Source organism: Ascaphus truei, unplaced genomic scaffold (genome assembly GCF_040206685.1).
Source record: "Ascaphus truei isolate aAscTru1 unplaced genomic scaffold, aAscTru1.hap1 HAP1_SCAFFOLD_1300, whole genome shotgun sequence".
NCBI classification, from domain to species: Eukaryota; Metazoa; Chordata; class Amphibia; order Anura; family Ascaphidae; genus Ascaphus; species Ascaphus truei.
Window position 1 is genome coordinate 1 of NW_027454176.1, and position 27,011 is coordinate 27,011.

The 27,011-nt window shown below is 62.2% G+C and overlaps 1 protein-coding gene across 1 annotated transcript in view; it reads left to right on the top strand.

The window, feature by feature from the left end:
- Positions 1-199: 199 nt before the first annotated feature.
- Positions 200-27,011, top strand: part of LOC142475646 (ubiquitin-like modifier-activating enzyme 1) — a gene marked incomplete at its 5' end in the record, with an annotated part of 42,231 nt that continues 15,419 nt past the window's right edge. The window contains 10 exon segments of the mRNA XM_075581419.1: positions 200-234; positions 236-353; positions 718-914; positions 2,757-2,821; positions 3,636-3,697; positions 3,700-3,823; positions 5,025-5,106; positions 14,246-14,435; positions 15,959-16,047; positions 16,136-16,228. Coding sequence (XP_075437534.1) covers positions 200-234; positions 236-353; positions 718-914; positions 2,757-2,821; positions 3,636-3,697; positions 3,700-3,823; positions 5,025-5,106; positions 14,246-14,435; positions 15,959-16,047; positions 16,136-16,228 — 1,055 coding nt within the window.

The following is a 27,011-nucleotide window of genomic DNA, read 5'->3' on the forward strand; positions in this document are numbered from 1 at the left end:
TGGGGGGTGTTTGGGGGGGGCGTGTGCCCCTTTCCCTGGGGGTGTTTGGGGGGGGCGTGTGCCCCTTTCCCTGGGGGTGTTTGGGGGGGGCGTGTGCCCCTTTCCCTGGGGGCGTGTCTGCCCCTTTCCCTGGGGGTGTTGGGGGTCACAGCGTGATTTGTGACCAGTGACCGTCCTCTGTCAGAAAATGAAATCTGAGACGGGCGGCGGCGGCGGGTGAGGCAGATGAACCCTGGCGGTGCGCGTGACGGGTCACCAGAACCGCGTGGGGACAGAGACGGAGAAGGTGTACGATGACGACTTCTTCGAGGTGCTGGACGGCGTTACCAACGCTCTGGACAATGTGGATGCCAGTGAGTGGGGGCGCTGGCTGTGAGGGGGGGGACGGGGTCCTCTGGGGGCGCTGGCTGTGAGGGGGGGACGGGGTCCTCTGGGGGCGCTGGCTGTGAGGGGGGGGGAAGGGGTCCTCTGGGGGCGCTGGCTGTGAGGGGGGGACGGGGTCCTCAGTCCTCCCCCCTCGGGGGGGGGGGGGGTTTATCCAGGTCACTGGCAGGGTTAAACGTCACTTTCTCATGTATTTGTATGCAGCCTGGGTGAGACACTGGGCAGTTTAAGGCCTTATTGCCCCGGCCTGTTTGAGGAGGGGCAGGAAGGCAGCAGATGACCCCTGTAATGTTGCTGCGGGCTGTAACCCCTCCCCCCCGCGCTGTGTCCTAGGGATGTACATGGACCGGCGCTGTGTGTATTACCGCAAGCCGCTGCTGGAGTCCGGGACCCTGGGGACAAAGGGCAATGTGCAGGTGGTGATCCCGTTCCTCACCGAGTCCTACAGCTCCAGCCAGGACCCCCCGGAGAAGTCCATCCCCATCTGCACCCTGAAGAACTTCCCCAACTCCATCGAACACACCCTGCAGGTGAGGCTGGGGGAGGGGGCCGTCAGGGGGGGGCGCTGGGGACCCTGCAGGTGAGGCTGGGGGAGGGGGCCGTCAGGGGGGGGCGCTGGGGACCCTGCAGGTGAGGCTGGGGAGGGGGCCGTCAGGGGGGGCGCTGGGGACCCTGCAGGTGAGGCTGGGGGAGGGGACTGTGCGGGGGAGGGCTGGGACCGTCGGGGGGGCGCTGGGACAGTCGGGGGGGCGCTGGGGACCCTGCAGGTGAGGCTGGGGGAGGGGGCCGTCGGGGGGGCGCTGGGGCCGTCAGGGGGGGGGCGCTGGGGACCCTGCAGGTGAGGCTGGGGGAGGGGGCCGTCAGGGGGGGCGCTGGGGACCCTGCAGGTGAGGCTGGGGGGAGGGGGCCGTCAGGGGGGGGGCGCTGGGCCGTCAGGGGGGGCGCTGAGGGACCCTGCAGGTGAGGCTGGGGAGGGGGACTGTCAGGGGGGGCGCTGGGGCCGTCAGGGGGGCGCTGGGGACCCTGCAGGTGAGGCTGGGGGAGGGGGCCGTCAGGGGTGGCGCTGGGGACCCTGCAGGTGAGGCTGGGGGAGGGGGCCGTCAGGGGGGGGCGGTGGGGACCCTGCAGGTGAGGCTGGGGGAGGGGGCCATCAGGGGGGGCGCTGGGACTGTGAGGGGGGGGCGCTGGGGACCCTGCAGGTGAGGCTGGGGGATTGGACCGTCAGGGGGGGCGCTGGACCCTGCAGGTTGAGGCTGGGGGAGGGGACTGAGGGGGGCCGCTGGGGACCCTGCAGGTGAGGCTGGGGGAGGGGACTGAGGGGGGCCGCTGGGGACCCTACAGGTGGGGCTGGGGGAGGGGACTGTGAGGGGGGCGCTGGGACCGTCAGGGGGGGGGGGGGGGCTGGGGACCCTACAGGTGAGGTTGGGGGAGGGGGACTGTGAGGGGGGGCGCTGGGACCGTCTCGGGGGGGCGCTGGGGACCCTGAAGGTGAGGCTGGGGGCTGGGGGAGGGACTGTGAGGGGGAGGGCTGGGACCCTGCAGGTGAAGGGGGGGCGCTGGGACTGTGAGGGGGGGCGCTGGGACTGTGAGGGGGGGCGCTGGGACTGTGAGGGGGGGGCGCTGGGACCCTGCAGGTGAGGGGGGGCGCTTGCACAATGCGCGTGTTCTGACTGGCAGGAAAGGGTTACAGGCGACGCTTGCACAATGCGCGTGTTCTGACTGGCAGGGGAAAGGGTTACAGGGACGCTTGCACATATGCGCGTGTTCTGACTGGCAGGGAAAGGGTTACAGGCGACGCTTGCACAATGCGCGTGTTCTGACTGGCAGGGAAAGGGTTACAGGCGACGCTTGCACAATGCGCGTGTTCTGACTGGCAGGGAAAGGGTTACAGGCGACGCTTGCACAATGCGCGTGTTCTGACTGGCAGGGAAAGGGTTACAGGCGACGCTTGCACAATGCGCGTGTTCTGACTGGCAGGGAAAGGGTTACAGGCGACGCTTGCACAATGCGCGTGTTCTGACTGGCAGGGAAAGGGTTACAGGCGACGCTTGCACAATGCGCGTGTTCTGACTGGCAGGGAAGGGTTACAGGCGACGCTTGCACAATGCGCGTGTTCTGACTGGCAGGGAAAGGGTTACAGGCGACGCTTGCACAATGCGCGTGTTCTGACTGGCAGGGAAAGGGTTACAGGCGACGCTTGCACAATGCGCGTGTTCTGACACGGGATCCGAGGCTCGGGAAGAGCTGTAATGTCACTGCTATCACCCCCCCCCCCCCCCCCCGGGGTACTTGTTTCAGGTGGGGGGGAGGGTCTGGCTTTGGGGGTGCTGAGGACGCTTTGCACTGATCATTGCCCCGCTCTCTCTCTGCAGTGGGCTCGGGATGAGTTTGAGGGCCTCTTCAAGCAGCCGGGCGACAACGTCAACCAGTATTTAACGTGAGTGGAGATTGCGCACAAGGCGCGGAGAGAACGCTTGGGGGGCGGCGCGTCTGCACGAATGTATCGGACAGAACTGGGGGGTGGGGATTAAACGTCGGGACCCTGCAGTATACAGGGGCGAACCGGGTCTCCGCTGATGGTTCTGAATGTCCCGTCTCGGCGGCCCCTGGGCCTCTCGGCCGGTCCCCTGGGCCTCTCGGCCGCCCCCTGTGCCTCTCGGCGGCGCCCCCTGGGCCTCTCGGCCGCCCCCCCCTGGGCCTCTCGGCCGCCCCCCCCTGGGCCTCTCGTCGGCCGCCCCCCCTGGGCCTCTCGGCCGCCCCCCCTGGGCCTCTCGGCCGCGCCCCCCCTGGGCCCTCTCGGCCAGCCCCCGCCTGGGCCTCTCGGCCGCCCCCCCCTGGGCCTCTCGGCCGCCCCCCCCATGGCCTCTCGGCCGCGCCCCCCCATGGCCTCTCGGCCGCCCCCCCCATGGCCTCTCGGCCGCCCCCCCATGGCCTCTCGGCCGCCCCCCCATGGCCTCTCTCGGCCGCCCCCCCTGGGCCTCTCGGCCGCCCCCCCCTGGGCCTCTCGGCCGCCCCCCCTGGGCCTCTCGGCCGCCCCCCCTGGGCCTCTCGGCCCGCGCCCCCTGGGCCTCTCGCCGCGCGCCCCCTGGGCCTCTCGGCCGCGCCCCCTGGGCCTCTCATTGGCGCACACACTTATGGCACCTTTGATTACGATGCCAATGCACATTAAATTAACTCCTAAATCGCTGAAGGTTATAGGGGATGCTTTGTGTGTGTTATCCCAGTACTTCCCTGTACCTGTACCCCTGCAGAGACCCCAAGTTCATGGAGAGGACCCTGAAGCTGCCGGGCTCTCAGCCCCTGGAGGTGATCGAAGCGTGTATAAGAGTCTGGTCACTGACCGGCCCAAATCCTGGAGAGACTGCGTTTCCTGGGCCTGCAAGCACTGGCACATCCAGTACGCCAACAACATCCGCCAGCTCCTGCACAACTTCCCCGCCCGAAGCAGGTGCGCCCGACCCGCCCTGTATCACACCCCAAACTAATACCCCCCCCCCCCCCCCGAGCAGGTGCGCCCCGACCCGCCCCCTCTATCTGTTACCACACCCTAAACTAATACCCCCCCCCCCCCGAGCAGGTGCGCCTCCCAACCGCGCCCTGCATCACACCCCAAACTAATACCAACCTCCCCCCCCCCCCGAGCAGGTGCGCCTCCCAATCACACCCAAAACTAATACGTGGGGTCAGTGTGCATCTATTGCACACCCCACATGCACAGAACTCCCCTTAGCTGCGTTGCAAACCCGCACCTGCCGCTCTGACCCCGCACTGCCGCTCTGACCCCGCACTGCCGCTCTGACCCCAGCACTGCCGCTCTGACCCCGCACTGCGCTCTGACCCGCACTGCCGCTCTGACCCCGCACTGCCGCTCTGACCCCGGGGCGCTGCCGCTCTGACCCCGCACTGACCTGCAGGGCTCGGGGCGCTGCCGCTCTGACCCCGCACTGACCTGCAGGGCTCGGGGCGCTGCCGCTCTGACCCCGCACTGACCTGCAGGGCTCGGGGCGCTGCCGCTCTGACCCCGCACTGACCTGCAGGGCTCGGGGCGCTGCCGCTCTGACCCCGCACTGACCTGCGGGGCTCGGGGCGCTGCCGCTCTGACCCCGCACTGACCTGCGGGCTCGGGGGCGCTGCCGCTCTGACCCCGCACTGACCTGCGGGGCTCGGGGCGCTGCCGCTCTGACCCCGCACTGACCTGCGGGGCTCGGGGCGCTGCCGCTCTGACCCCGCACTGACCTGCGGGGCTCGGGGCGCTGCCGCTCTGACCCCGCACTGACCTGCGGGGCTCGGGGCGCTGCCGCTCTGACCCCGCACTGACCTGCGGGGCTCGGGGCGCTGCCGCTCTGACCCCGCACTGACCTGCGGGGCTCGGGGCGCTGCCGCTCTGACCCCGCACTGACCTGCGGGGGCTCGGGGGCGCTGCCGCTCTGACCCCCGCACTGACCTGCGGGGCTCGGGGCGCTGCCGCTCTGACCCCGCACTGACCTGCGGGCGCTCGGGGCGCTGCCGCTCTGACCCCGCACTGACCTGCGGGGCTCGGGGCGCTGCCGCTGCACAATGCTCTGTGAATGTGACGTGGTACAATACTGCCACAGAATTGGGTGACGCTGCTCGCTCCTCCGTGCCTGAGGTTTCTTCTTCCCCCAGCTGACTTCTTCGGGCGCTCCCTTCTGGTCGGGTCCCAAGAGATGTCCGCATCCTCTGACGTTTAATACGAGCACTGTGAGTACGAACGCAGGAAACCTGCATTTATCCCATAATCACCTCTTCCACGCACGGACACCGCGCTCAGTAATCCAGGTCCGAGTCCCCCTGGAAGAGATGGGAACGTGCGTCTGTCTCCCGCCCTCCGTCACGCCGCGGCCTCCTGAAATCGGGGTGACGCTCTGCATTTGGTCTCTGCTTGTTCTGCGCTGGGACGCCATGCTTTCCAACCAACTGGTCCCCAGTATACAGAACGTGCGCGCGCTGCAGTAACCGTGGGAAGATATTACACCCCCAGTATACAGAGCGTGCTGCAGTAACCGTGGAAGATATTACACCCCCAGTATACAGAGCGTGTGCTGCAGTAACCGTGGGAAGATATTACACCCCCAGTATACAGAGCGTGCTGCAGTAACCGTGGGAAGATATTACACCCCCAGTATACAGAGCGTGCTGCAGTAACCGTGGGAAGATATTACACCCCCAGTATACAGAGCGTGTGCTGCAGTAACCGTGGGAAGATATTACACCCCCAGTATACAGAGCGTGTGCTGCAGTAACCGTGGGAAGATATTACACCCCCAGTATACAGAGCGTGTGCTGCAGTAACCGTGGGAAGATATTACACCCCCAGTATACAGAGCGTGCTGCAGTAACCGTGGGAAGATATTACACCCCCAGTATACAGAGCGTGCGCTGCAGTAACCGTGGGAAGATATTACACCCCCAGTATACAGAGCGTGCTGCAGTAACCGTGGGAAGATATTACACCCCCAGTATACAGAGCGCGCTGCAGTAACCGTGGGAAGATATTACACCCCCAGTATACAGAGCGTGCTGCAGTAACCGTGGGAAGATATTACACCCCAGTATACAGAGCGTGTGCTGCAGTAACCGTGGGAAGATATTACACCCCCAGTATACAGAGCGTGCGCTGCAGTAACCGTGGGAAGATATTACACCCCCAGTATACAGAGCGTGCGCTGCAGTAACCGTGGGAAGATATTACACCCCCAGTATACAGAGCGCGCTGCAGTAACCGTGGGAAGATATTACACCCCCAGTATACAGACCGCGCTGCAGTAACCGTGGGAAGATATTACACCCCCAGTATACAGACCGCGCTGCAGTAACCGTGGGAAGATATTACACCCCCAGTATACAGAGCGTGCGCTGCAGTAACCGTGGGAAGATATTACACCCCCAGTATACAGAGCGTGCTGCAGTAACCGTGGGAAGATATTACACCCCCAGTATACAGAGCGTGCTGCAGTAACCGTGGGAAGATATTACACCCCCAGTATACAGAGCGTGTGCTGCAGTAACCGTGGGAAGATATTACACCCCCAGTATACAGACCGCGCTGCAGTAACCGTGGGAAGATATTACACCCCCAGTATACAGAGCGCGCTGCAGTAACCGTGGGAAGATATTACACCCCCAGTATACAGAGCGCGCTGCAGTAACCTTGGGAAGATATTACACCCCCAGTATACAGAGCGTGTGCTGCAGTAACCGTGGGAAGATATTACACCCCCAGTATACAGAGCGCGCTGCAGTAACCGTGGGAAGATATTACACCCCCAGTATACAGAGCGCGCTGCAGTAACCGTGGGAAGATATTACACCCCCAGTATACAGAGCGCGCTGCAGTAACCGTGGGAAGATATTACACCCCCAGTATACAGAGCGTGCTGCAGTAACCGTGGGAAGATATTACACCCCCAGTATACAGAGCGCGCTGCAGTAACCGTGGGAAGATATTACACCCCCAGTATACAGAGCGTGTGCTGCAGTAACCGTGGGAAGATATTACACCCCCAGTATACAGAGCGCGCTGCAGTAACCGTGGGAAGATATTACACCCCCAGTATACAGAGCGTGCTGCAGTAACCGTGGGAAGATATTACACCCCCAGTATACAGAGCGTGTGCTGCAGTAACCGTGGGAAGATATTACACCCCCAGTATACAGAGCGTGTGCTGCAGTAACCGTGGGAAGATATTACACCCCCAGTATACAGAGCGTGTGCTGCAGTAACCGTGGGAAGATATTACACCCCCAGTATACAGAGCGTGTGCTGCAGTAACCGTGGGAAGATATTACACCCCCAGTATACAGAGCGTGCGCTGCAGTAACCGTGGGAAGATATTACACCCCCAGTATACAGAGCGTGCGCTGCAGTAACCGTGGGAAGATATTACACCCCCAGTATACAGAGCGTGCTGCAGTAACCGTGGGAAGATATTACACCCCCAGTATACAGAGCGTGTGCTGCAGTAACCGTGGGAAGATATTACACCCCCAGTATACAGAGCGTGCGCTGCAGTAACCGTGGGAAGATATTACACCCCGAGTATACAGAGCGTGCGCTGCAGTAACCGTGGGAAGATATTACACCCCCAGTATACAGAGCGTGCTGCAGTAACCGTGGGAAGATATTACACCCCCAGTATACAGAGCGTGCGCTGCAGTAACCGTGGGAAGATATTACACCCCCAGTATACAGAGCGTGCGCTGCAGTAACCGTGGGAAGATATTACACCCCCAGTATACAGAGCGCGCTGCAGTAACCGTGGGAAGATATTACACCCCCAGTATACAGAGCGCGCTGCAGTAACCGTGGGAAGATATTACACCCCCAGTATACAGAGCGTGCTGCAGTAACCGTGGGAAGATATTACACCCCCAGTATACAGAGCGTGCTGCAGTAACCGTGGGAAGATATTACACCCCCAGTATACAGAGCGTGTGCTGCAGTAACCGTGGGAAGATATTACACCCCCAGTATACAGAGCGTGCTGCAGTAACCGTGGGAAGATATTACACCCCCAGTATACAGAGCGCGCTGCAGTAACCGTGGGAAGATATTACACCCCCAGTATACAGAGCGTGCTGCAGTAACCGTGGGAAGATATTACACCCCCAGTATACAGAGCGTGTGCTGCAGTAACCGTGGGAAGATATTACACCCCCAGTATACAGAGCGTGCGCTGCAGTAACCGTGGGAAGATATTACACCCCCAGTATACAGAGCGTGCGCTGCAGTAACCGTGGGAAGATATTACACCCCCAGTATACAGAGCGCGCTGCAGTAACCGTGGGAAGATATTACACCCCCAGTATACAGACCGCGCTGCAGTAACCGTGGGAAGATATTACACCCCCAGTATACAGACCGCGCTGCAGTAACCGTGGGAAGATATTACACCCCCAGTATACAGAGCGCGCGCTGCAGTAACCTTGGGAAGATATTACACCCCCAGTATACAGAGCGTGCTGCAGTAACCGTGGGAAGATATTACACCCCCAGTATACAGAGCGTGCTGCAGTAACCGTGGGAAGATATTACACCCCCAGTATACAGAGCGTGTGCTGCAGTAACCGTGGGAAGATATTACACCCCCAGTATACAGAGCGTGTGCTGCAGTAACCGTGGGAAGATATTACACCCCCAGTATACAGAGCGTGCGCTGCAGTAACCGTGGGAAGATATTACACCCCCAGTATACAGAGCGTGCTGCAGTAACCGTGGGAAGATATTACACCCCCAGTATACAGAGCGTGTGCTGCAGTAACCGTGGGAAGATATTACACCCCCAGTATACAGAGCGTGTGCTGCAGTAACCGTGGGAAGATATTACACCCCCAGTATACAGAGCGCGCTGCAGTAACCGTGGGAAGATATTACACCCCCAGTATACAGAGCGCGCTGCAGTAACCTTGGGAAGATATTACACCCCCAGTATACAGAGCGTGTGCTGCAGTAACCGTGGGAAGATATTACACCCCCAGTATACAGAGCGTGCTGCAGTAACCGTGGGAAGATATTACACCCCCAGTATACAGAGCGCGCTGCAGTAACCGTGGGAAGATATTACACCCCCAGTATACAGAGCGTGCTGCAGTAACCGTGGGAAGATATTACACCCCCAGTATACAGAGCGTGCGCTGCAGTAACCGTGGGAAGATATTACACCCCCAGTATACAGAGCGTGCGCTGCAGTAACCGTGGGAAGATATTACACCCCGAGTATACAGAGCGTGCGCTGCAGTAACCGTGGGAAGATATTACACCCCCAGTATACAGAGCGTGCGCTGCAGTAACCGTGGGAAGATATTACACCCCCAGTATACAGAGCGCGCTGCAGTAACCGTGGGAAGATATTACACCCCCAGTATACAGAGCGCGCTGCAGTAACCGTGGGAAGATATTACACCCCCAGTATACAGAGCGCGCTGCAGTAACCGTGGGAAGATATTACACCCCCAGTATACAGAGCGTGCTGCAGTAACCGTGGGAAGATATTACACCCCCAGTATACAGAGCGCGCTGCAGTAACCGTGGGAAGATATTACACCCCCAGTATACAGAGCGCGCTGCAGTAACCGTGGGAAGATATTACACCCCCAGTATACAGAGCGCGCTGCAGTAACCGTGGGAAGATATTACACCCCCAGTATACAGAGCGTGTGCTGCAGTAACCGTGGGAAGATATTACACCCCCAGTATACAGAGCGCGCTGCAGTAACCGTGGGAAGATATTACACCCCCAGTATACAGAGCGTGTGCTGCAGTAACCGTGGGAAGATATTACACCCCCAGTATACAGAGCGCGCTGCAGTAACCGTGGGAAGATATTACACCCCCAGTATACAGAGCGTGTGCTGCAGTAACCGTGGGAAGATATTACACCCCCAGTATACAGAGCGTGTGCTGCAGTAACCGTGGGAAGATATTACACCCCCAGTATACAGAGCGTGCGCTGCAGTAACCGTGGGAAGATATTACACCCCCAGTATACAGAGCGCGCTGCAGTAACCGTGGGAAGATATTACACCCCCAGTATACAGAGCGCGCTGCAGTAACCGTGGGAAGATATTACACCCCCAGTATACAGAGCGCGCTGCAGTAACCGTGGGAAGATATTACACCCCCAGTATACAGAGCGTGTGCTGCAGTAACCGTGGGAAGATATTACACCCCCAGTATACAGAGCGCGCTGCAGTAACCGTGGGAAGATATTACACCCCCAGTATACAGAGCGCGCTGCAGTAACCGTGGGAAGATATTACACCCCCAGTATACAGAGCGCGCTGCAGTAACCGTGGGAAGATATTACACCCCCAGTATACAGAGCGTGCTGCAGTAACCGTGGGACGATATTACACCCCCAGTATACAGAGCGTGCGCTGCAGTAACCGTGGGAAGATATTACACCCCCAGTATACAGAGCGCGCTGCAGTAACCGTGGGAAGATATTACACCCCCAGTATACAGAGCGTGTGCTGCAGTAACCGTGGGAAGATATTACACCCCCAGTATACAGAGCGTGCTGCAGTAACCGTGGGAAGATATTACACCCCCAGTATACAGAGCGTGTGCTGCAGTAACCGTGGGAAGATATTACACCCCCAGTATACAGAGCGCGCTGCAGTAACCGTGGGAAGATATTACACCCCCAGTATACAGAGCGCGCTGCAGTAACCGTGGGAAGATATTACACCCCCAGTATACAGAGCGCGCTGCAGTAACCGTGGGAAGATATTACACCCCCAGTATACAGAGCGTGTGCTGCAGTAACCGTGGGACGATATTACACCCCCAGTATACAGAGCATGCGCTGCAGTAACCGTGGGAAGATATTACACCCCCAGTATACAGAGCGTGTGCTGCAGTAACCGTGGGAAGATATTACACCCCCAGTATACAGAGCGTGCTGCAGTAACCGTGGGAAGATATTACACCCCCAGTATACAGAGCGTGCTGCAGTAACCGTGGGAAGATATTACACCCCCAGTATACAGAGCGTGTGCTGCAGTAACCGTGGGAAGATATTACACCCCCAGTATACAGAGCGTGTGCTGCAGTAACCGTGGGAAGATATTACACCCCCAGTATACAGAGCGTGTGCTGCAGTAACCGTGGGAAGATATTACACCCCCAGTATACAGAGCGCGCTGCAGTAACCGTGGGAAGATATTACACCCCCAGTATACAGAGCGTGCTGCAGTAACCGTGGGAAGATATTACACCCCCAGTATACAGAGCGCGCTGCAGTAACCGTGGGAAGATATTACACCCCCAGTATACAGAGCGTGCTGCAGTAACCGTGGGAAGATATTACAGCCCCAGTATACAGAGCGTGCTGCAGTAACCGTGGGAAGATATTACACCCCCAGTATACAGAGCGTGCTGCAGTAACCGTGGGAAGATATTACACCCCCAGTATACAGAGCGTGCTGCAGTAACCGTGGGAAGATATTACACCCCCAGTATACAGAGCGTGCTGCAGTAACCGTGGGAAGATATTACACCCCCAGTATACAGAGCGTGTGCTGCAGTAACCGTGGGAAGATATTACAGCCCCAGTATACAGAGCGTGCTGCAGTAACCGTGGGAAGATATTACACCCCCAGTATACAGAGCGTGCGCTGCAGTAACCGTGGGAAGATATTACACCCCCAGTATACAGAGCGTGTGCTGCAGTAACCGTGGGAAGATATTACACCCCCAGTATACAGAGCGTGCGCTGCAGTAACCGTGGGAAGATATTACACCCCCAGTATACAGAGCGCGCTGCAGTAACCGTGGGAAGATATTACACCCCCAGTATACAGAGCGTGCGCTGCAGTAACCGTGGGAAGATATTACACCACCAGTATACAGAGCGCGCTGCAGTAACCGTGGGAAGATATTACACCCCCAGTATACAGAGCGTGCTGCAGTAACCGTGGGAAGATATTACACCCCCAGTATACAGAGCGTGCGCTGCAGTAACCGTGGGAAGATATTACACCCCCAGTATACAGAGCGTGTGCTGCAGTAACCGTGGGAAGATATTACACCCCCAGTATACAGAGCGCGCTGCAGTAACCGTGGGAAGATATTACACCCCCAGTATACAGAGCGCGCGCTGCAGTAACCGTGGGAAGATATTACACCCCCAGTATACAGAGCGTGCTGCAGTAACCGTGGGAAGATATTACACCCCCAGTATACAGAGCGTGTGCTGCAGTAACCGTGGGAAGATATTACACCCCCAGTATACAGAGCGCGCTGCAGTAACCGTGGGAAGATATTACACCCCCAGTATACAGAGCGCGCTGCAGTAACCGTGGGAAGATATTACACCCCCAGTATACAGAGCGTGCTGCAGTAACCGTGGGAAGATATTACACCCCCAGTATACAGAGCGTGCTGCAGTAACCGTGGGAAGATATTACACCCCCAGTATACAGAGCGTGTGCTGCAGTAACCGTGGGAAGATATTACACCCCCAGTATACAGAGCGTGTGCTGCAGTAACCGTGGGAAGATATTACACCCCCAGTATACAGAGCGCGCTGCAGTAACCGTGGGAAGATATTACACCCCCAGTATACAGAGCGTGCTGCAGTAACCGTGGGAAGATATTACACCCCCAGTATACAGAGCGCGCTGCAGTAACCGTGGGAAGATATTACACCCCCAGTATACAGAGCGTGCGCTGCAGTAACCGTGGGAAGATATTACACCCCCAGTATACAGAGCGCGCTGCAGTAACCGTGGGAAGATATTACACCCCCAGTATACAGAGCGTGCTGCAGTAACCGTGGGAAGATATTACACCCCCAGTATACAGAGCGTGCTGCAGTAACCGTGGGAAGATATTACACCCCCAGTATACAGAGCGTGCTGCAGTAACCGTGGGAAGATATTACACCCCCAGTATACAGAGCGTGCGCTGCAGTAACCGTGGGAAGATATTACACCCCCAGTATACAGAGCGTGCTGCAGTAACCGTGGGAAGATATTACACCCCCTGTATACAGAGCGCGCTGCAGTAACCGTGGGAAGATATTACACCCCCAGTATACAGAGCGTGCGCTGCAGTAACCGTGGGAAGATATTACACCCCCAGTATACAGAGCGTGCGCTGCAGTAACCGTGGGAAGATATTACACCCCCAGTATACAGAGCGCGCTGCAGTAACCGTGGGAAGATATTACACCCCCAGTATACAGAGCGTGCTGCAGTAACCGTGGGAAGATATTACACCCCCAGTATACAGAGCGTGCGCTGCAGTAACCGTGGGAAGATATTACACCCCCAGTATACAGAGCGTGTGCTGCAGTAACCGTGGGAAGATATTACACCCCCAGTATACAGAGCGTGTGCTGCAGTAACCGTGGGAAGATATTACACCCCCAGTATAAAGAGCGTGCTGCAGTAACCGTGGGAAGATATTACACCCCCAGTATACAGAGCGTGTGCTGCAGTAACCGTGGGAAGATATTACACCCCCAGTATACAGAGCGCGCTGCAGTAACCGTGGGAAGATATTACACCCCCAGTATACAGAGCGCGCTGCAGTAACCGTGGGAAGATATTACACCCCCAGTATACAGAGCGTGCTGCAGTAACCGTGGGAAGATATTACACCCCCAGTATACAGAGCGTGCTGCAGTAACCGTGGGAAGATATTACACCCCCAGTATACAGAGCGTGCTGCAGTAACCGTGGGAAGATATTACACCCCCAGTATACAGAGCGCGCTGCAGTAACCGTGGGAAGATATTACACCCCCAGTATACAGAGCGTGTGCTGCAGTAACCGTGGGAAGATATTACACCCCCAGTATACAGAGCGTGTGCTGCAGTAACCGTGGGAAGATATTACACCCCCAGTATACAGAGCGTGTGCTGCAGTAACCGTGGGAAGATATTACACCCCCAGTATACAGAGCGTGCTGCAGTAACCGTGGGAAGATATTACACCCCCAGTATACAGAGCGTGTGCTGCAGTAACCGTGGGAAGATATTACACCCCCAGTATACAGAGCGTGCTGCAGTAACCGTGGGAAGATATTACACCCCCAGTATACAGAGCGTGTGCTGCAGTAACCGTGGGAAGATATTACACCCCCAGTATACAGAGCGCGCTGCAGTAACCGTGGGAAGATATTACACCCCCAGTATACAGAGCGTGTGCTGCAGTAACCGTGGGAAGATATTACACCCCCAGTATACAGAGCGCGCTGCAGTAACCGTGGGAAGATATTACACCCCCAGTATACAGAGCGTGCTGCAGTAACCGTGGGAAGATATTACACCCCCAGTATACAGAGCGTGTGCCGGGATTTTTGCCGTTTTTGACCTTTGCCCGTTTCTTCCAGACACTGCACCTGGATTACATCATGGCGGCGGCTAACTTGTTTGCACAGTCGTACGGCATTGCCAGCTGCCGAGACCGCGCCACTGTGGCGGAGATCCTCAGAGCCATACAGGTGCCAGTGTTCACCCCCAAATCCGGGGTCAAAATCCACGTGTCGGACCAAGAGATGCAGAATGCACACGCCTCCCTTGGTACGCACGCACAGGGTCACCCCAAGAACACGGGGCCTGGAACAGGGGGCGCGGTGCTGCTCCTGTATCGCAGTTATTAGGGGGGGCTGCTCCTGTATCTTTTTTATTAGGGGGGCTGCTCCTGTATCTTTTATTAGAGGGGGGCTGCTCCTTTTTCTGTTATTAGGGGGCTGCTCCTGTATCTTTTATTAGAGGGGGGGCTGCTCCTGTATCTGTTATTAGGGGGGGCTGCTCCTGTATCTGTTATTAGGGGGGGGGGCTGCTCCTGTATCTGTTAGGGGGGGGCTGCTCCTGTATCTGTTATTAGGGGGGCTGCTCCTGTATCTCTGTTATTAGGGGGGCTGCTCCTGTATCGCAGTTATTAGGGGGGGCTGCTCCTGTATCTCGGTTATTAGGGGGGCTGCTCCTGTATCTGTTATTAGGGGGGGGCTGCTCCTGTATCGCAGTTATTAGGGGGGGGCTGCTCCTGTATCGCAGTTATTAGGGTGGGCTGCTCCTGTATCTGTTATTAGGGGGGGGCTGCTCCTGTATCTCGGTTATTAGGGGGGCTGCTCCTGTATCTGTTATTAGGGGGGGACTGCTCCTGTATCGCAGTTATTAGGGGGGCTGCTCCTGTATCGCAGTTATTAGGGGGGCTGCTCCTGTATCGCAGTTATTAGGGGGACTGCTCCTGTATCGCAGTTATTAGGGGGGCTGCTCCTGTATCTGTTATTAGGGGAGCTGCTCCTGTATCTCAGTTATTTGGTGGGGAGGGGGCTGTGCCTGTATCTGTTATTAGGGGGGATGGGGCTGTGCCTGTATCTGTTATTAGGGGGGATGGGGCTGTGCCTGTATCTGTTATTAGGGGGGATGGGGCTGTGCCTGTATCTGTTATTAGGGGGGATGGGGCTGTGCCTGTATCTGTTATTAGGGGGGATGGGGCTGTGCCTGTATCTGTTATTAGGGGGGATGGGGCTGTGCCTGTATCTGTTATTAGGGGGGATGGGGCTGTGCCTGTATCTGTTATTAGGGGGGATGGGGCTGTGCCTGTATCTGTTATTAGGGGGGATGGGGCTGTGCCTGTATCTGTTATTAGGGGGGATGGGGCTGTGCCTGTATCTGTTATTAGGGGGGATGGGGCTGTGCCTGTATCTGTTATTAGGGGGGATGGGGCTGTGCCTGTATCTGTTATTAGGGGGGATGGGGCTGTGCCTGTATCTGTTATTAGGGGGGATGGGGCTGTGCCTGTATCTGTTATTAGGGGGGATGGGGCTGTGCCTGTATCTGTTATTAGGGGGGATGGGGCTGTGCCTGTATCTGTTATTAGGGGGGATGGGGCTGTGCCTGTATCTGTTATTAGGGGGGATGGGGCTGTGCCTGTATCTGTTATTAGGGGGGCTGTGCCTGTATCTGTTATTAGGGGGGATGGGGCTGTGCCTGTATCTGTTATTAGGGGGGATGGGGCTGTGCCTGTATCTGTTATTAGGGGGGATGGGGCTGCTTATGTATATGTGGTGGTCACAGCCACTTATCTATTTGTCTAGACGACAGCCGCCTAGAGGAGCTGAGAAACGGCCTTCCCACCTCGGACATCCTGTGCGGGTTTAAGATGTTCCCCATTGACTTTGAGAAGGTGAAAGTCTCTGAGTTACATTCGAAGTGTCTGTGACATTTGGACGTGTCCGGCGTGTCTCCTCACACTTCACTGTCACATGTTTCAGGACGACGACGACAACTTCCACATGGATTTCATTGTGGCCGCGTCCAACTCGCGAGCAGAAAACTACGACATTCCCCCTGCCGATCGCCACAAGGTACGCGGGAAATCCTCGTCCTCCCGGGTCCGGAGCAGTCGCCCAGTTTCTGTCACTCCTTCAGGGCAGCGACACGCCCGGGTTATCCTCCCGTTCTCCGAGAACCATCATCTCGTACTTTCCCTGTGCACAAATCTAGCCACCGTTACTTCCATTGTCTGCCTATAAAATGACCGCCCATCTCCCCTCCCCTTCCTCTCCTCCCCGCGCTGCCTCTTCCTGACCTCTCCTCGTCTCCCCTCCCTGCGCTGCCTCTTCCTGACCTCTCCTCGTCTCCCCTCCCTGCGCTGCCTCTTCCTGACCTCTCCTCGTCTCCCCTTCCCGCGCTGCCTCTTCCTGACCTCTCCTCGTCTCCCCTCCCCGCGCTGCCTCTTCCTGACCCCTCCTCGTCTCCCCTCCCTGCGCTGCCTCTTCCTGACCTCTCCTCGTCTCCCCTTCCCGCGCTGCCTCTTCCTGACCTCTCCTCGTCTCCCCTCCCCGCGCTGCCTCTTCCTGACCCCTCCTCGTCTCCCCTCCCCGCGCTGCCTCTTCCTGACCTCGCCTCCCCTCCCTGCGCTGCCTCTTCCTGACCTCTCCTCGTCTCCCCTCCCTGCGCTGCCTCTTCCTGACCTCTCCTCGTCTCCCCTCCCTGCGCTGCCTCTTCCTGACCTCTCCTCGTCTCCCCTCCCCACGCTGCCGTCTCCCCTTCCCGCGCTGCCTCTTCCTGACCCCTCCTCGTCTCCTCTTCCCGCGCTGCCTCTTCCTGACCCCTCCTCGTCTCCCCTTCCCACGCTGCCTCTTCCTGACCCCTCCTCGTCTCCCCTTCCCGCGCTGCCTCTTCCTGACCCCTCCTCGTCTCCCCTTCCCGCGCTGCCTCTTCCTGACCTCTCCTCGTCTCCCCTCCCTGCGCTGCCTCTTCCTGACCTCTCCTCGTCTCCCCTCCCCACGCTGCCGTCTCCCCTCCCCGCGCTGCCTCTTCCTGACCTCTCCTCGTCTCCCCTCCCCGCGCTGCCTCTTCCTGACCTCTCCTCGTCTCCCCTCCCCGCGCTGCCTCTTCCTGACCTCTCCTCGTCTCCCCTCCCCGCGCTGCCTCTTCCTGACCCCTCCTCGTCTCCCCTCCCCGCGCTGCCTCTTCCTGACCTCTCCTCGTCTCCCCTCCCCACGCTGCCTCTTCCTGACCTCTCCTCGTCTCCCCTCCCCGCGCTGCCTCTTCCTGACCCCTCCTCGTCTCCCCTCCCCGCGCTGCCTCTTCCTGACCTCTCCTCGTCTCCCCTCCCCACGCTGCCTCTTCCTGACCTCTCCTCGTCTCCCCTCCTCGCGCTGCCTCTTCCTGACCTCTCCTCGTCTCCCCTCCTCGCGCTGCCTCTTCCTGACCTCTCCTCGTCTCCCCTCCTCGCGCTGCCTCTTCCTGACCCCTCCTCGTCTCCCCTCCCCACGCTGCCGTCTCCCCTTCCCGCGCTGCCTCTTCCTGACCCCTCCTCGTCTCCCCTCCCCGCGCTGCCTCTTCCTGACCCCTCCTCGTCTCCCCTTCCCGCGCTGCCTCTTCCTGACCTCTCCTCGTCTCCCCTCCCCACGCTGCCTCTTCCTGACCTCTCCTCGTCTCCCCTCCCCACGCTGCCTCTTCCTGACCTCTCCTCGTCTCTCCTCCCCGCGCTGCCTCTTCCTGACCTCTCCTCGTCTCCCCTCCCCGCGCTGCCTCTTCCTGACCTCTCCTCGTCTCCCCTCCCCGCGCTGCCTCTTCCTGACCTCTCCTCGTCTCCCCTCCCTGCGCTGCCTCTTCCTGACCTCTCCTCGTCTCCCCTCCCTGCGCTGCCTCTTCCTGACCTCTCCTCGTCTCCCCTCCCTGCGCTGCCTCTTCCTGACCTCTCCTCGTCTCCCCTCCCCACGCTGCCGTCTCCCCTCCCCGCGCTGCCTCTTCCTGACCTCTCCTCGTCTCCCCTCCCCGCGCTGCCTCTTCCTGACCTCTCCTCGTCTCCCCTCCCCGCGCTGCCTCTTCCTGACCTCTCCTCGTCTCCCCTCCCCGCGCTGCCTCTTCCTGACCTCTCCTCGTCTCCCCTCCCCGCGCTGCCTCTTCCTGACCCCTCCTCGTCTCCCCTCCCCGCGCTGCCTCTTCCTGACCTCTCCTCGTCTCCCCTCCCCACGCTGCCTCTTCCTGACCTCTCCTCGTCTCCCCTCCCCGCGCTGCCTCTTCCTGACCCCTCCTCGTCTCCCCTCCCCGCGCTGCCTCTTCCTGACCTCTCCTCGTCTCCCCTCCCCGCGCTGCCTCTTCCTGACCCCTCCTCGTCTCCCCTCCCCGCGCTGCCTCTTCCTGACCTCTCCTCGTCTCCCCTCCCCACGCTGCCGTCTCCCCTCCCCGCGCTGCCTCTTCCTGACCCCTCCTCGTCTCCCCTCCCCACGCTGCCGTCTCCCCTTCCCGCGCTGCCTCTTCCTGACCCCTCCTCGTCTCCCCTCCCCGCGCTGCCTCTTCCTGACCTCTCCTCGTCTCCCCTTCCCGCGCTGCCTCTTCCTGACCTCTCCTCGTCTCCCCTCCCCGCGCTGCCTCTTCCTGACCTCTCCTCGTCTCCCCTCCCTGCGCTGCCTCTTCCTGACCTCTCCTCGTCTCCCCTCCCTGCGCTGCCTCTTCCTGACCTCTCCTCGTCTCCCCTCCCTGCGCTGCCTCTTCCTGACCTCTCCTCGTCTCCCCTCCCCACGCTGCCTCTTCCTGACCTCTCCTCGTCTCCCCTCCCCGCGCTGCCTCTTCCTGACCCCTCCTCGTCTCCCCTCCCCGCGCTGCCTCTTCCTGACCTCTCCTCGTCTCCCCTCCCCGCGCTGCCTCTTCCTGACCCCTCCTCGTCTCCCCTCCCCGCGCTGCCTCTTCCTGACCTCTCCTCGTCTCCCCTCCCCACGCTGCCGTCTCCCCTCCCCGCGCTGCCTCTTCCTGACCCCTCCTCGTCTCCCCTCCCCACGCTGCCGTCTCCCCTTCCCGCGCTGCCTCTTCCTGACCCCTCCTCGTCTCCCCTCCCCGCGCTGCCTCTTCCTGACCTCTCCTCGTCTCCCCTTCCCGCGCTGCCTCTTCCTGACCTCTCCTCGTCTCCCCTCCCCGCGCTGCCTCTTCCTGACCTCTCCTCGTCTCCCCTCCCTGCGCTGCCTCTTCCTGACCTCTCCTCGTCTCCCCTCCCTGCGCTGCCTCTTCCTGACCTCTCCTCGTCTCCCCTCCCTGCGCTGCCTCTTCCTGACCTCTCCTCGTCTCCCCTCCCCACGCTGCCGTCTCCCCTTCCCGCGCTGCCTCTTCCTGACCCCTCCTCGTCTCCTCTTCCCGCGCTGCCTCTTCCTGACCCCTCCTCGTCTCCCCTTCCCACGCTGCCTCTTCCTGACCCCTCCTCGTCTCCCCTTCCCGCGCTGCCTCTTCCTGACCCCTCCTCGTCTCCCCTTCCCGCGCTGCCTCTTCCTGACCTCTCCTCGTCTCCCCTCCCTGCGCTGCCTCTTCCTGACCTCTCCTCGTCTCCCCTCCCCACGCTGCCGTCTCCCCTCCCCGCGCTGCCTCTTCCTGACCTCTCCTCGTCTCCCCTCCCCGCGCTGCCTCTTCCTGACCTCTCCTCGTCTCCCCTCCCCGCGCTGCCTCTTCCTGACCTCTCCTCGTCTCCCCTCCCCGCGCTGCCTCTTCCTGACCCCTCCTCGTCTCCCCTCCCCGCGCTGCCTCTTCCTGACCTCTCCTCGTCTCCCCTCCCCACGCTGCCTCTTCCTGACCTCTCCTCGGTCTCCCCTCCCCGCGCTGCCTCTTCCTGACCCCTCCTCGTCTCCCCTCCCCGCGCTGCCTCTTCCTGACCTCTCCTCGTCTCCCCTCCCCGCGCTGCCTCTTCCTGACCCCTCCTCGTCTCCCCTCCCCGCGCTGCCTCTTCCTGACCTCTCCTCGTCTCCCTCCCACGCTGCCGTCTCCCCTCCCCGCGCTGCCTCTTCCTGACCCCTCCTCGTCTCCCCTCCCCACGCTGCCGTCTCCCCTTCCCGCGCTGCCTCTTCCTGACCCCTCCTCGTCTCCCCTCCCCGCGCTGCCTCTTCCTGACCCCCTCCTCGTCTCCCCTTCCCGCGCTGCCTCTTCCTGACCTCTCCTCGTCTCCCCTTCCCGCGCTGCCTCTTCCTGACCTCTCCTCGTCTCCCCTCCCCGCGCTGCCGTCTCGCCCTCCCCTTCCCACGCTGCCTCTTCCTGACCTCTCCTCGTCTCCCCTCCCCGCGCTGCCTCTTCCTGACCTCTCCTCATCTCCCCTCCCCGCGCTGCCTCTTCCTGACCCCTCCTCGTCTCCCCTCCCTGCGCTGCCTCTTCCTGACCTCTCCTCGTCTCCCCTCCCTGCGCTGCCTCTTCCTGACCTCTCCTCGTCTCCCCTCCCCACGCTGCCTCTTCCTGACCTCTCCTCATCTCCCCTCCCCGCGCTGCCTCTTCCTGACCTCTCCTCGTCTCCCCTCCCCGCGCTGCCTCTTCCTGACCTCTCCTCATCTCCCCTCCCCGCGCTGCCTCTTCCTGACCTCTCCTCGTCTCCCCTCCCCACGCTGCCTCTTCCTGACCTCTCCTCGTCTCCCCTCCCCACGCTGCCTCTTCCTGACCTCTCCTCGTCTCCCCTCCTCGCGCTGCCTCTTCCTGACCTCTCCTCGTCTCCCCTCCTCGCGCTGCCTCTTCCTGACCTCTCCTCGTCTCCCCTCCTCGCGCTGCCTCTTCCTGACCCCTCCTCGTCTCCCCTCCCCACGCTGCCGTCTCCCCCTTCCCCGCGCTGCCTCTTCCTGACCCCTCCTCGTCTCCCCTCCCCGCGCTGCCTCTTCCTGACCCCTCCTCGTCTCCCCTTCCGCGCTGCCTCTTCCTGACCTCTCCTCGTCTCCCCTCCCCACGCTGCCTCTTCCTGACCTCTCCTCGTCTCCCCTCCCCACGCTGCCTCTTCCTGACCTCTCCTCGTCTCCCCTTCCCGCGCTGCCTCTTCCTGACCTCTCCTCGTCTCCCCTCCCCGCGCTGCCTCTTCCTGACCTCTCCTCGTCTCCCCTTCCCGCGCTGCCTCTTCCTGACCTCTCCTCGTCTCCCCTCCCTGCGCTGCCTCTTCCTGACCTCTCCTCGTCTCCCCTTCCCGCGCTGCCTCTTCCTGACCTCTCCTCGCTCCCTCCCCGCGCTGCCTCTTCCTGACCTCTCCTCGTCTCCCCTCCCTGCGCTGCCTCTTCCTGACCTCTCCTCGTCTCCCCTCCCTGCGCTGCCTCTTCCTGACCTCTCCTCGTCTCCCCTCCCCACGCTGCCGTCTCCCCTTCCCGCGCTGCCTCTTCCTGACCCCTCCTCGTCTCCTCTTCCCGCGCTGCCTCTTCCTGACCCCTCCTCGTCTCCCCTTCCCACGCTGCCTCTTCCTGACCCCTCCTCGTCTCCCCTTCCCGCGCTGCCTCTTCCTGACCCCTCCTCGTCTCCCCTTCCCGCGCTGCCTCTTCCTGACCTCTCCTCTCCTCGTCTCCCTCCTGCGCTGCCTCTTCCTGACCTCTCCTCGTCTCCCCTCCCCACGCTGCCGTCTCCCCTCCCCGCGCTGCTCTTCCTGACCTCTCCTCGTCTCCCCTCCCCGCGCTGCTCTTCCTGACCTCTCCTCGTCTCCCCTCCCCGCGCTGCCTCTTCCTGACCTCTCCTCGTCTCCCCTCCCCGCGCTGCCTCTTCCTGACCTCTCCTCGTCTCCCCTCCCCGCGCTGCCTCTTCCTGACCCCTCCTCGTCTCCCCTCCCCGCGCTGCCTCTTCCTGACCTCTCCTCGTCTCCCCTCCCCACGCTGCCTCTTCCTGACCTCCTCCTCGTCTCCCCTCCCCGCGCTGCCTCTTCCTGACCCCTCCTCGTCTCCCCTCCCCGCGCTGCCTCTTCCTGACCTCTCCTCGTCTCCCCTCCCCGCGCTGCCTCTTCCTCCTCCTCCCCCTCCCCGCGCTGCCTCTTCCTGACCTCTCCTCGTCTCCCCTCCCCACGCTGCCGTCTCCCCTCCCCGCGCTGCCTCTTCCTGACCCCTCCTCGTCTCCCCTCCCCACGCTGCCGTCTCCCTTCCCGCGCTGCCTCTTCCTGACCCCTCCTCGTCTCCCCTCCCCGCGCTGCCTCTTCCTGACCTCTCCTCGTCTCCCCTTCCCCGCGCTGCCTCTTCCTGACCTCTCCTCGTCTCCCTCCCCGCGCTGCCTCTTCCTGACCTCTCCTCGTCTCCCCTTCCCCGCGCTGCCTCTTCCTGACCTCTCCTCGTCTCCCCTCCCCGCGCTGCCTCTTCCTGACCTCTCCTCGTCTCCCCTCCCGCGCTGCCTCTTCCTGACCTCTCCTCGTCTCCCCTCCCCTGCGCTGCCTCTTCCTGACCTCTCCTCGTCTCCCCTCCCTGCGCTGCCTCTTCCTGACCTCTCCTCGTCTCCCCTCCCTGCGCTGCCTCTTCCTGACCTCTCCTCGTCTCCCCTCCCTGCGCTGCCTCTTCCTGACCTCTCCTCGTCTCCCCTCCCCGCTGCCGTCTCCCCTCCCGCGCTGCCTCTTCCTGACCCCTCCTCGTCTCCTCTCCCGCGCTGCCTCTTCCTGACCCTCCTCGTCTCCCTTCCCACGCTGCCTCTTCCTGACCCCTCCTCGTCTCCCCTTCCCGCGCTGCCTCTTCCTGACCCCTCCTCGTCTCCCCTTCCCGCGCTGCCTCTTCCTGACCTCTCCTCGTCTCCCCTCCCTGCGCTGCCTCTTCCTGACCTCTCCTCGTCTCCCCTCCCCACGCTGCCGTCTCCCCTCCCGCGCTGCCTCTTCCTGACCCTCTCCTCGTCTCCCCTCCCCGCGCTGCCTCTTCCTGACCTCTCCTCGTCTCCCCTCCCCGCGCTGCCTCTTCCTGACCTCTCCTCGTCTCCCCTCCCCGCGCTGCTCTTCCTGACCCTCCTCGTCTCCCTCCCGCGCTGCCTCTTCCTGACCTCTCCTCGTCTCCCCTCCCCACGCTGCCTCTTCCTGACCTCTCCTCGTCTCCCCTCCCCGCGCTGCCTCTTCCTGACCCCTCCTCGTCTCCCCTCCCCGCGCTGCCTCTTCCTGACCTCTCCTCGTCTCCCCTCCCGCGCTGCCTCTTCCTGACCTCTCCTCGTCTCCCCTCCCCGCGCTGCCTCTTCCTGACCCCTCCTCGTCTCCCCTCCCCGCGCTGCCTCTTCCTGACCTCTCCTCGTCTCCCCTCCCCACGCTGCCGTCTCCCCTCCCCGCGCTGCCTCTTCCTGACCCCTCCTCGTCTCCCTCCCCACGCTGCCGTCTCCCCTCCCCGCGCTGCCTCTTCCTGACCCCTCCTCGTCTCCCCTCCCCACGCTGCCGTCCCCTTCCGCGCTGCTCTTCCTGACCTCTCCTCGTCTCCCCTCCCCGCGCTGCCTCTTCCTGACCCCTCCTCGTCTCCCTTCCCGCGCTGCCTCTTCCTGACCTCTCCTCGTCTCCCCTTCCCGCGCTGCCTCTTCCTGACCTCTCCTCGTCTCCCCTCCCCGCGCTGCCGTCTCCCCTCCCCTTCCCCGCTGCCTCTTCCTGACCTCTCCTCGTCTCCCCTCCCGCGCTGCCTCTTCTGACCTCTCTCGTCTCCCCTCCCGCGCTGCCTCTTCCTGACCCCTCCTCGTCTCCCCTCCCTGCGCTGCCTCTTCCTGACCTCTCCTCGTCTCCCTCCCTGCGCTGCCTCTTCCTGACCTCTCCTCGTCTCCCCTCCCCACGCTGCCTCTTCCTGACCCCTCCTCGTCTCCCCTTCCCGCGCTGCCTCTTCCTGACCTCTCCTCGTCTCCCCTCCCCTCGCTGCCTCTTCCTGACCTCTCCTCGTCTCTCCTCCCCGCGCTGCCTCTTTCCTGACCTCTCCTCGTCTCCCCTCCCTGCGCTGCCTCTTCCTGACCTCTCCTCGTCTCCCCTCCCCGCGCTGCCTCTTCCTGACCTCTCCTCGTCTCCCCTCCCCACGCTGCCTCTTCCTGACCTCTCCTCGTCTCCCCCTCCCCGCGCTGCTCTTCCTGACCTCTCCTCGTCTCCCCTACCTGCGCTGCCTCTTCCTGACCTCTCCTCGTCTCCCCTCCCCTGCGCTGCCTCTTCCTGACCTCTCCTCGTCTCCCCTCCCTGCGCTGCCTCTTCCTGACCTCTCCTCGTCTCCCCTCCCTGCGCTGCCTCTTCCTGACCTCTCCTCGTCTCCCCTCCCTGCGCTGCCTCTTCCTGACCTCTCCTCGTCTCCCTCCCGCGCTGCCTCTTCCTGACCTCTCCTCGTCTCCCCTCCCCACGCTGCCGTCTCCCCTTCCCGCGCTGCCTCTTCCTGACCCCTCCTCGTCTCCCTCTTCCCGCGCTGCCTCTTCCTGACCCCTCCTCGTCTCCCCTCCCAGCGCTGCCTCTTCCTGACCCCTCCTCGTCTCCCCTTCCCGCGCTGCCTCTTCCTGACCCCTCCTCGTCTCCCCTTCCCGCGCTGCCTCTTCCTGACCTCTCCTCGTCTCCCCTCCCTGGGCTGCCTCTTCCTGACCTCTCCTCGTCTCCCCTTCCCCGCGCTGCCTCTTCCTGACCCCTCCTCGTCTCCCCTTCCCGCGCTGCCTCTTCCTGACCTCTCCTCGTCTCCCCTCCCTGCGCTGCCTCTTCCTGACCTCTCCTCGTCTCCCTCCCCACGCTGCCGTCTCCCCTCCCCGCGCTGCCTCTTCCTGACCTCTCCTCGTCTCCCCTCCCCGCGCTGCCTCTTCCTGACCTCTCCTCGTCTCCCCTCCCCGCGCTGCCTCTTCCTGACCTCTTCCTCGTCTCCCCTCCCCGCGCTGCCTCTTCCTGACCCTCTCCTCGTCTCCCCTCCCCGCGCTGCCTCTCCTGACCTCTCCTCGTCTCCCCTCCCCACGCTGCCTCTTCCTGACCTCTCCTCGTCTCCCCTCCCGCGCTGCCTCTTCCTGACCCCTCCTCGTCTCCCCTCCCCGCGCTGCCTCTTCCTGACCTCTCCTCGTCTCCCCTCCCCGCGCTGCCTCTTCCTGACCCCTCCTCGTCTCCCCTCCCCGCGCTGCCTCTTCCTGACCTCTCCTCGTCTCCCCTCCCCACGCTGCCGTCTCCCCTCCCCGCGCTGCCTCTTCCTGACCCCTCCTCGTCTCCCCTCCCCACGCTGCCGTCTCCCCTTCCCGCGCTGCCTCTTCCTGACCCCTCCTCGTCTCCCCTCCCCGCGCTGCCTCTTCCTGACCCCTCCTCGTCTCCCCTTCCCCGCGCTGCCTCTTCCTGACCTCTCCTCGTCTCCCCTTCCCGCGCTGCCTCTTCCTGACCTCTCCTCGTCTCCCCTCCCCGCGCTGCTCGTCTCCCCTCCCCTCCCACGCTGCCTCTTCCTGACCTCTCCTCGTCTCCCCTCCCCGCGCTGCCTCTTCCTGACCTCTCCTCGTCTCCCCCTCCCCGCGCTGCCTCTTCCTGACCCCTCCTCGTCTCCCCTCCCTGCGCTGCCTCTTCCTGACCTCTCCTCGTCTCCCCTCCCCGCGCTGCCTCTTCCTGACCTCTCCTCGTCTCCCCTCCCCACGCTGCCTCTTCCTGACCTCTCCTCGTCTCCCCTCCTCGCGCTGCCTCTTCCTGACCTCTCCTCGTCTCCCCTCCCGCGCTGCCTCTTCCTGACCTCTCCTCGTCTCCCCTCCCCGCGCTGCCTCTTCCTGACCTCTCCTCGTCTCCCCTCCCGCGCTGCCTCTTCCTGACCTCTCCTCGTCTCCCCTCCCTGCGCTGCCTCTTCCTGACCTCTCCTCGTCTCCCCTCCCCACGCTGCCTCTTCCTGACTTCTCTCCTCGTCTCCCCTCCCCACGCTGCCTCTTCCTGACCTCTCCTCGTCTCCCCTCCTCGCGCTGCCTCTTCCTGACCTCTCCTCGTCTCCCCTCCCCGCGCTGCCTCTTCCTGACCTCTCCTCGTCTCCCCTCCCCGCGCTGCCTCTTCCTGACCTCTCCTCGTCTCCCCTCCCCACGCTGCCTCTTCCTGACCTCTCCTCATCTCCCTGCGCTGCCTCTTCCTGACCTCTCCTCGTCTCCCCTCCCCACGCTGCCTCTTCCTGACCTCTCCCTCGTCTCCCCTCCCCACGCTGCCTCTTCCTGACCTCTCCTCGTCTCCCCTCCTCGCGCTGCCTCTTCCTGACCTCTCCTCGTCTCCCCTCCTCGCGCTGCCTCTTCCTGACCTCTCCTCGTCTCCCCTCCTCGCGCTGCCTCTTCCTGACCTCTCCTCGTCTCCCCTCCCCGCGCTGCCTCTTCCTGACCCCTCCTCGTCTCCCCTCCCCGCGCTGCCTCTTCCTGACCCCTCCTCGTCTCCCCGCGCTGCCTCTTCCTGACCTCTCCTCGTCTCCCTCCCCACGCTGCCTCTTCCTGACCTCTCCTCGTCTCTCCTCCCCGCGCTGCCTCTTCCTGACCTCTCCTCGTCTCCCCTCCCTGCGCTGCCTCTTCCTGACCTCTCCTCGTCTCCCCTTCCCGCGCTGCCTCTTCCTGACCTCTCCTCGTCTCCCCTCCCCGCGCTGCCTCTTCCTGACCTCTCCTCGTCTCCCTGCGCTGCCTCTTCCTGACCCCTCCTCGTCTCCCCTCCTGCGCTGCCTCTTCCTGACCTCTCCTCGTCTCCCCTCCCCGCGCTGCCTCTTCCTGACCTCTCCTCGTCTCCCCTCCCCGCGCTGCCTCTTCCTGACCCCTCCTCGTCTCCCCTCCCTGCGCTGCCTCTTCCTGACCTCTCCTCGTCTCCCCTCCCTGCGCTGCCTCTTCCTGACCTCTCCTCGTCTCCCCTCCCCACGCTGCCTCTTCCTGACCTCTCCTCGTCTCCCCTCCTCGCGCTGCCTCTTCCTGACCTCTCCTCGTCTCCCCTCCTCGCGCTGCCTCTTCCTGACCTCTCCTCGTCTCCCCTCCCCGCGCTGCCTCTTCCTG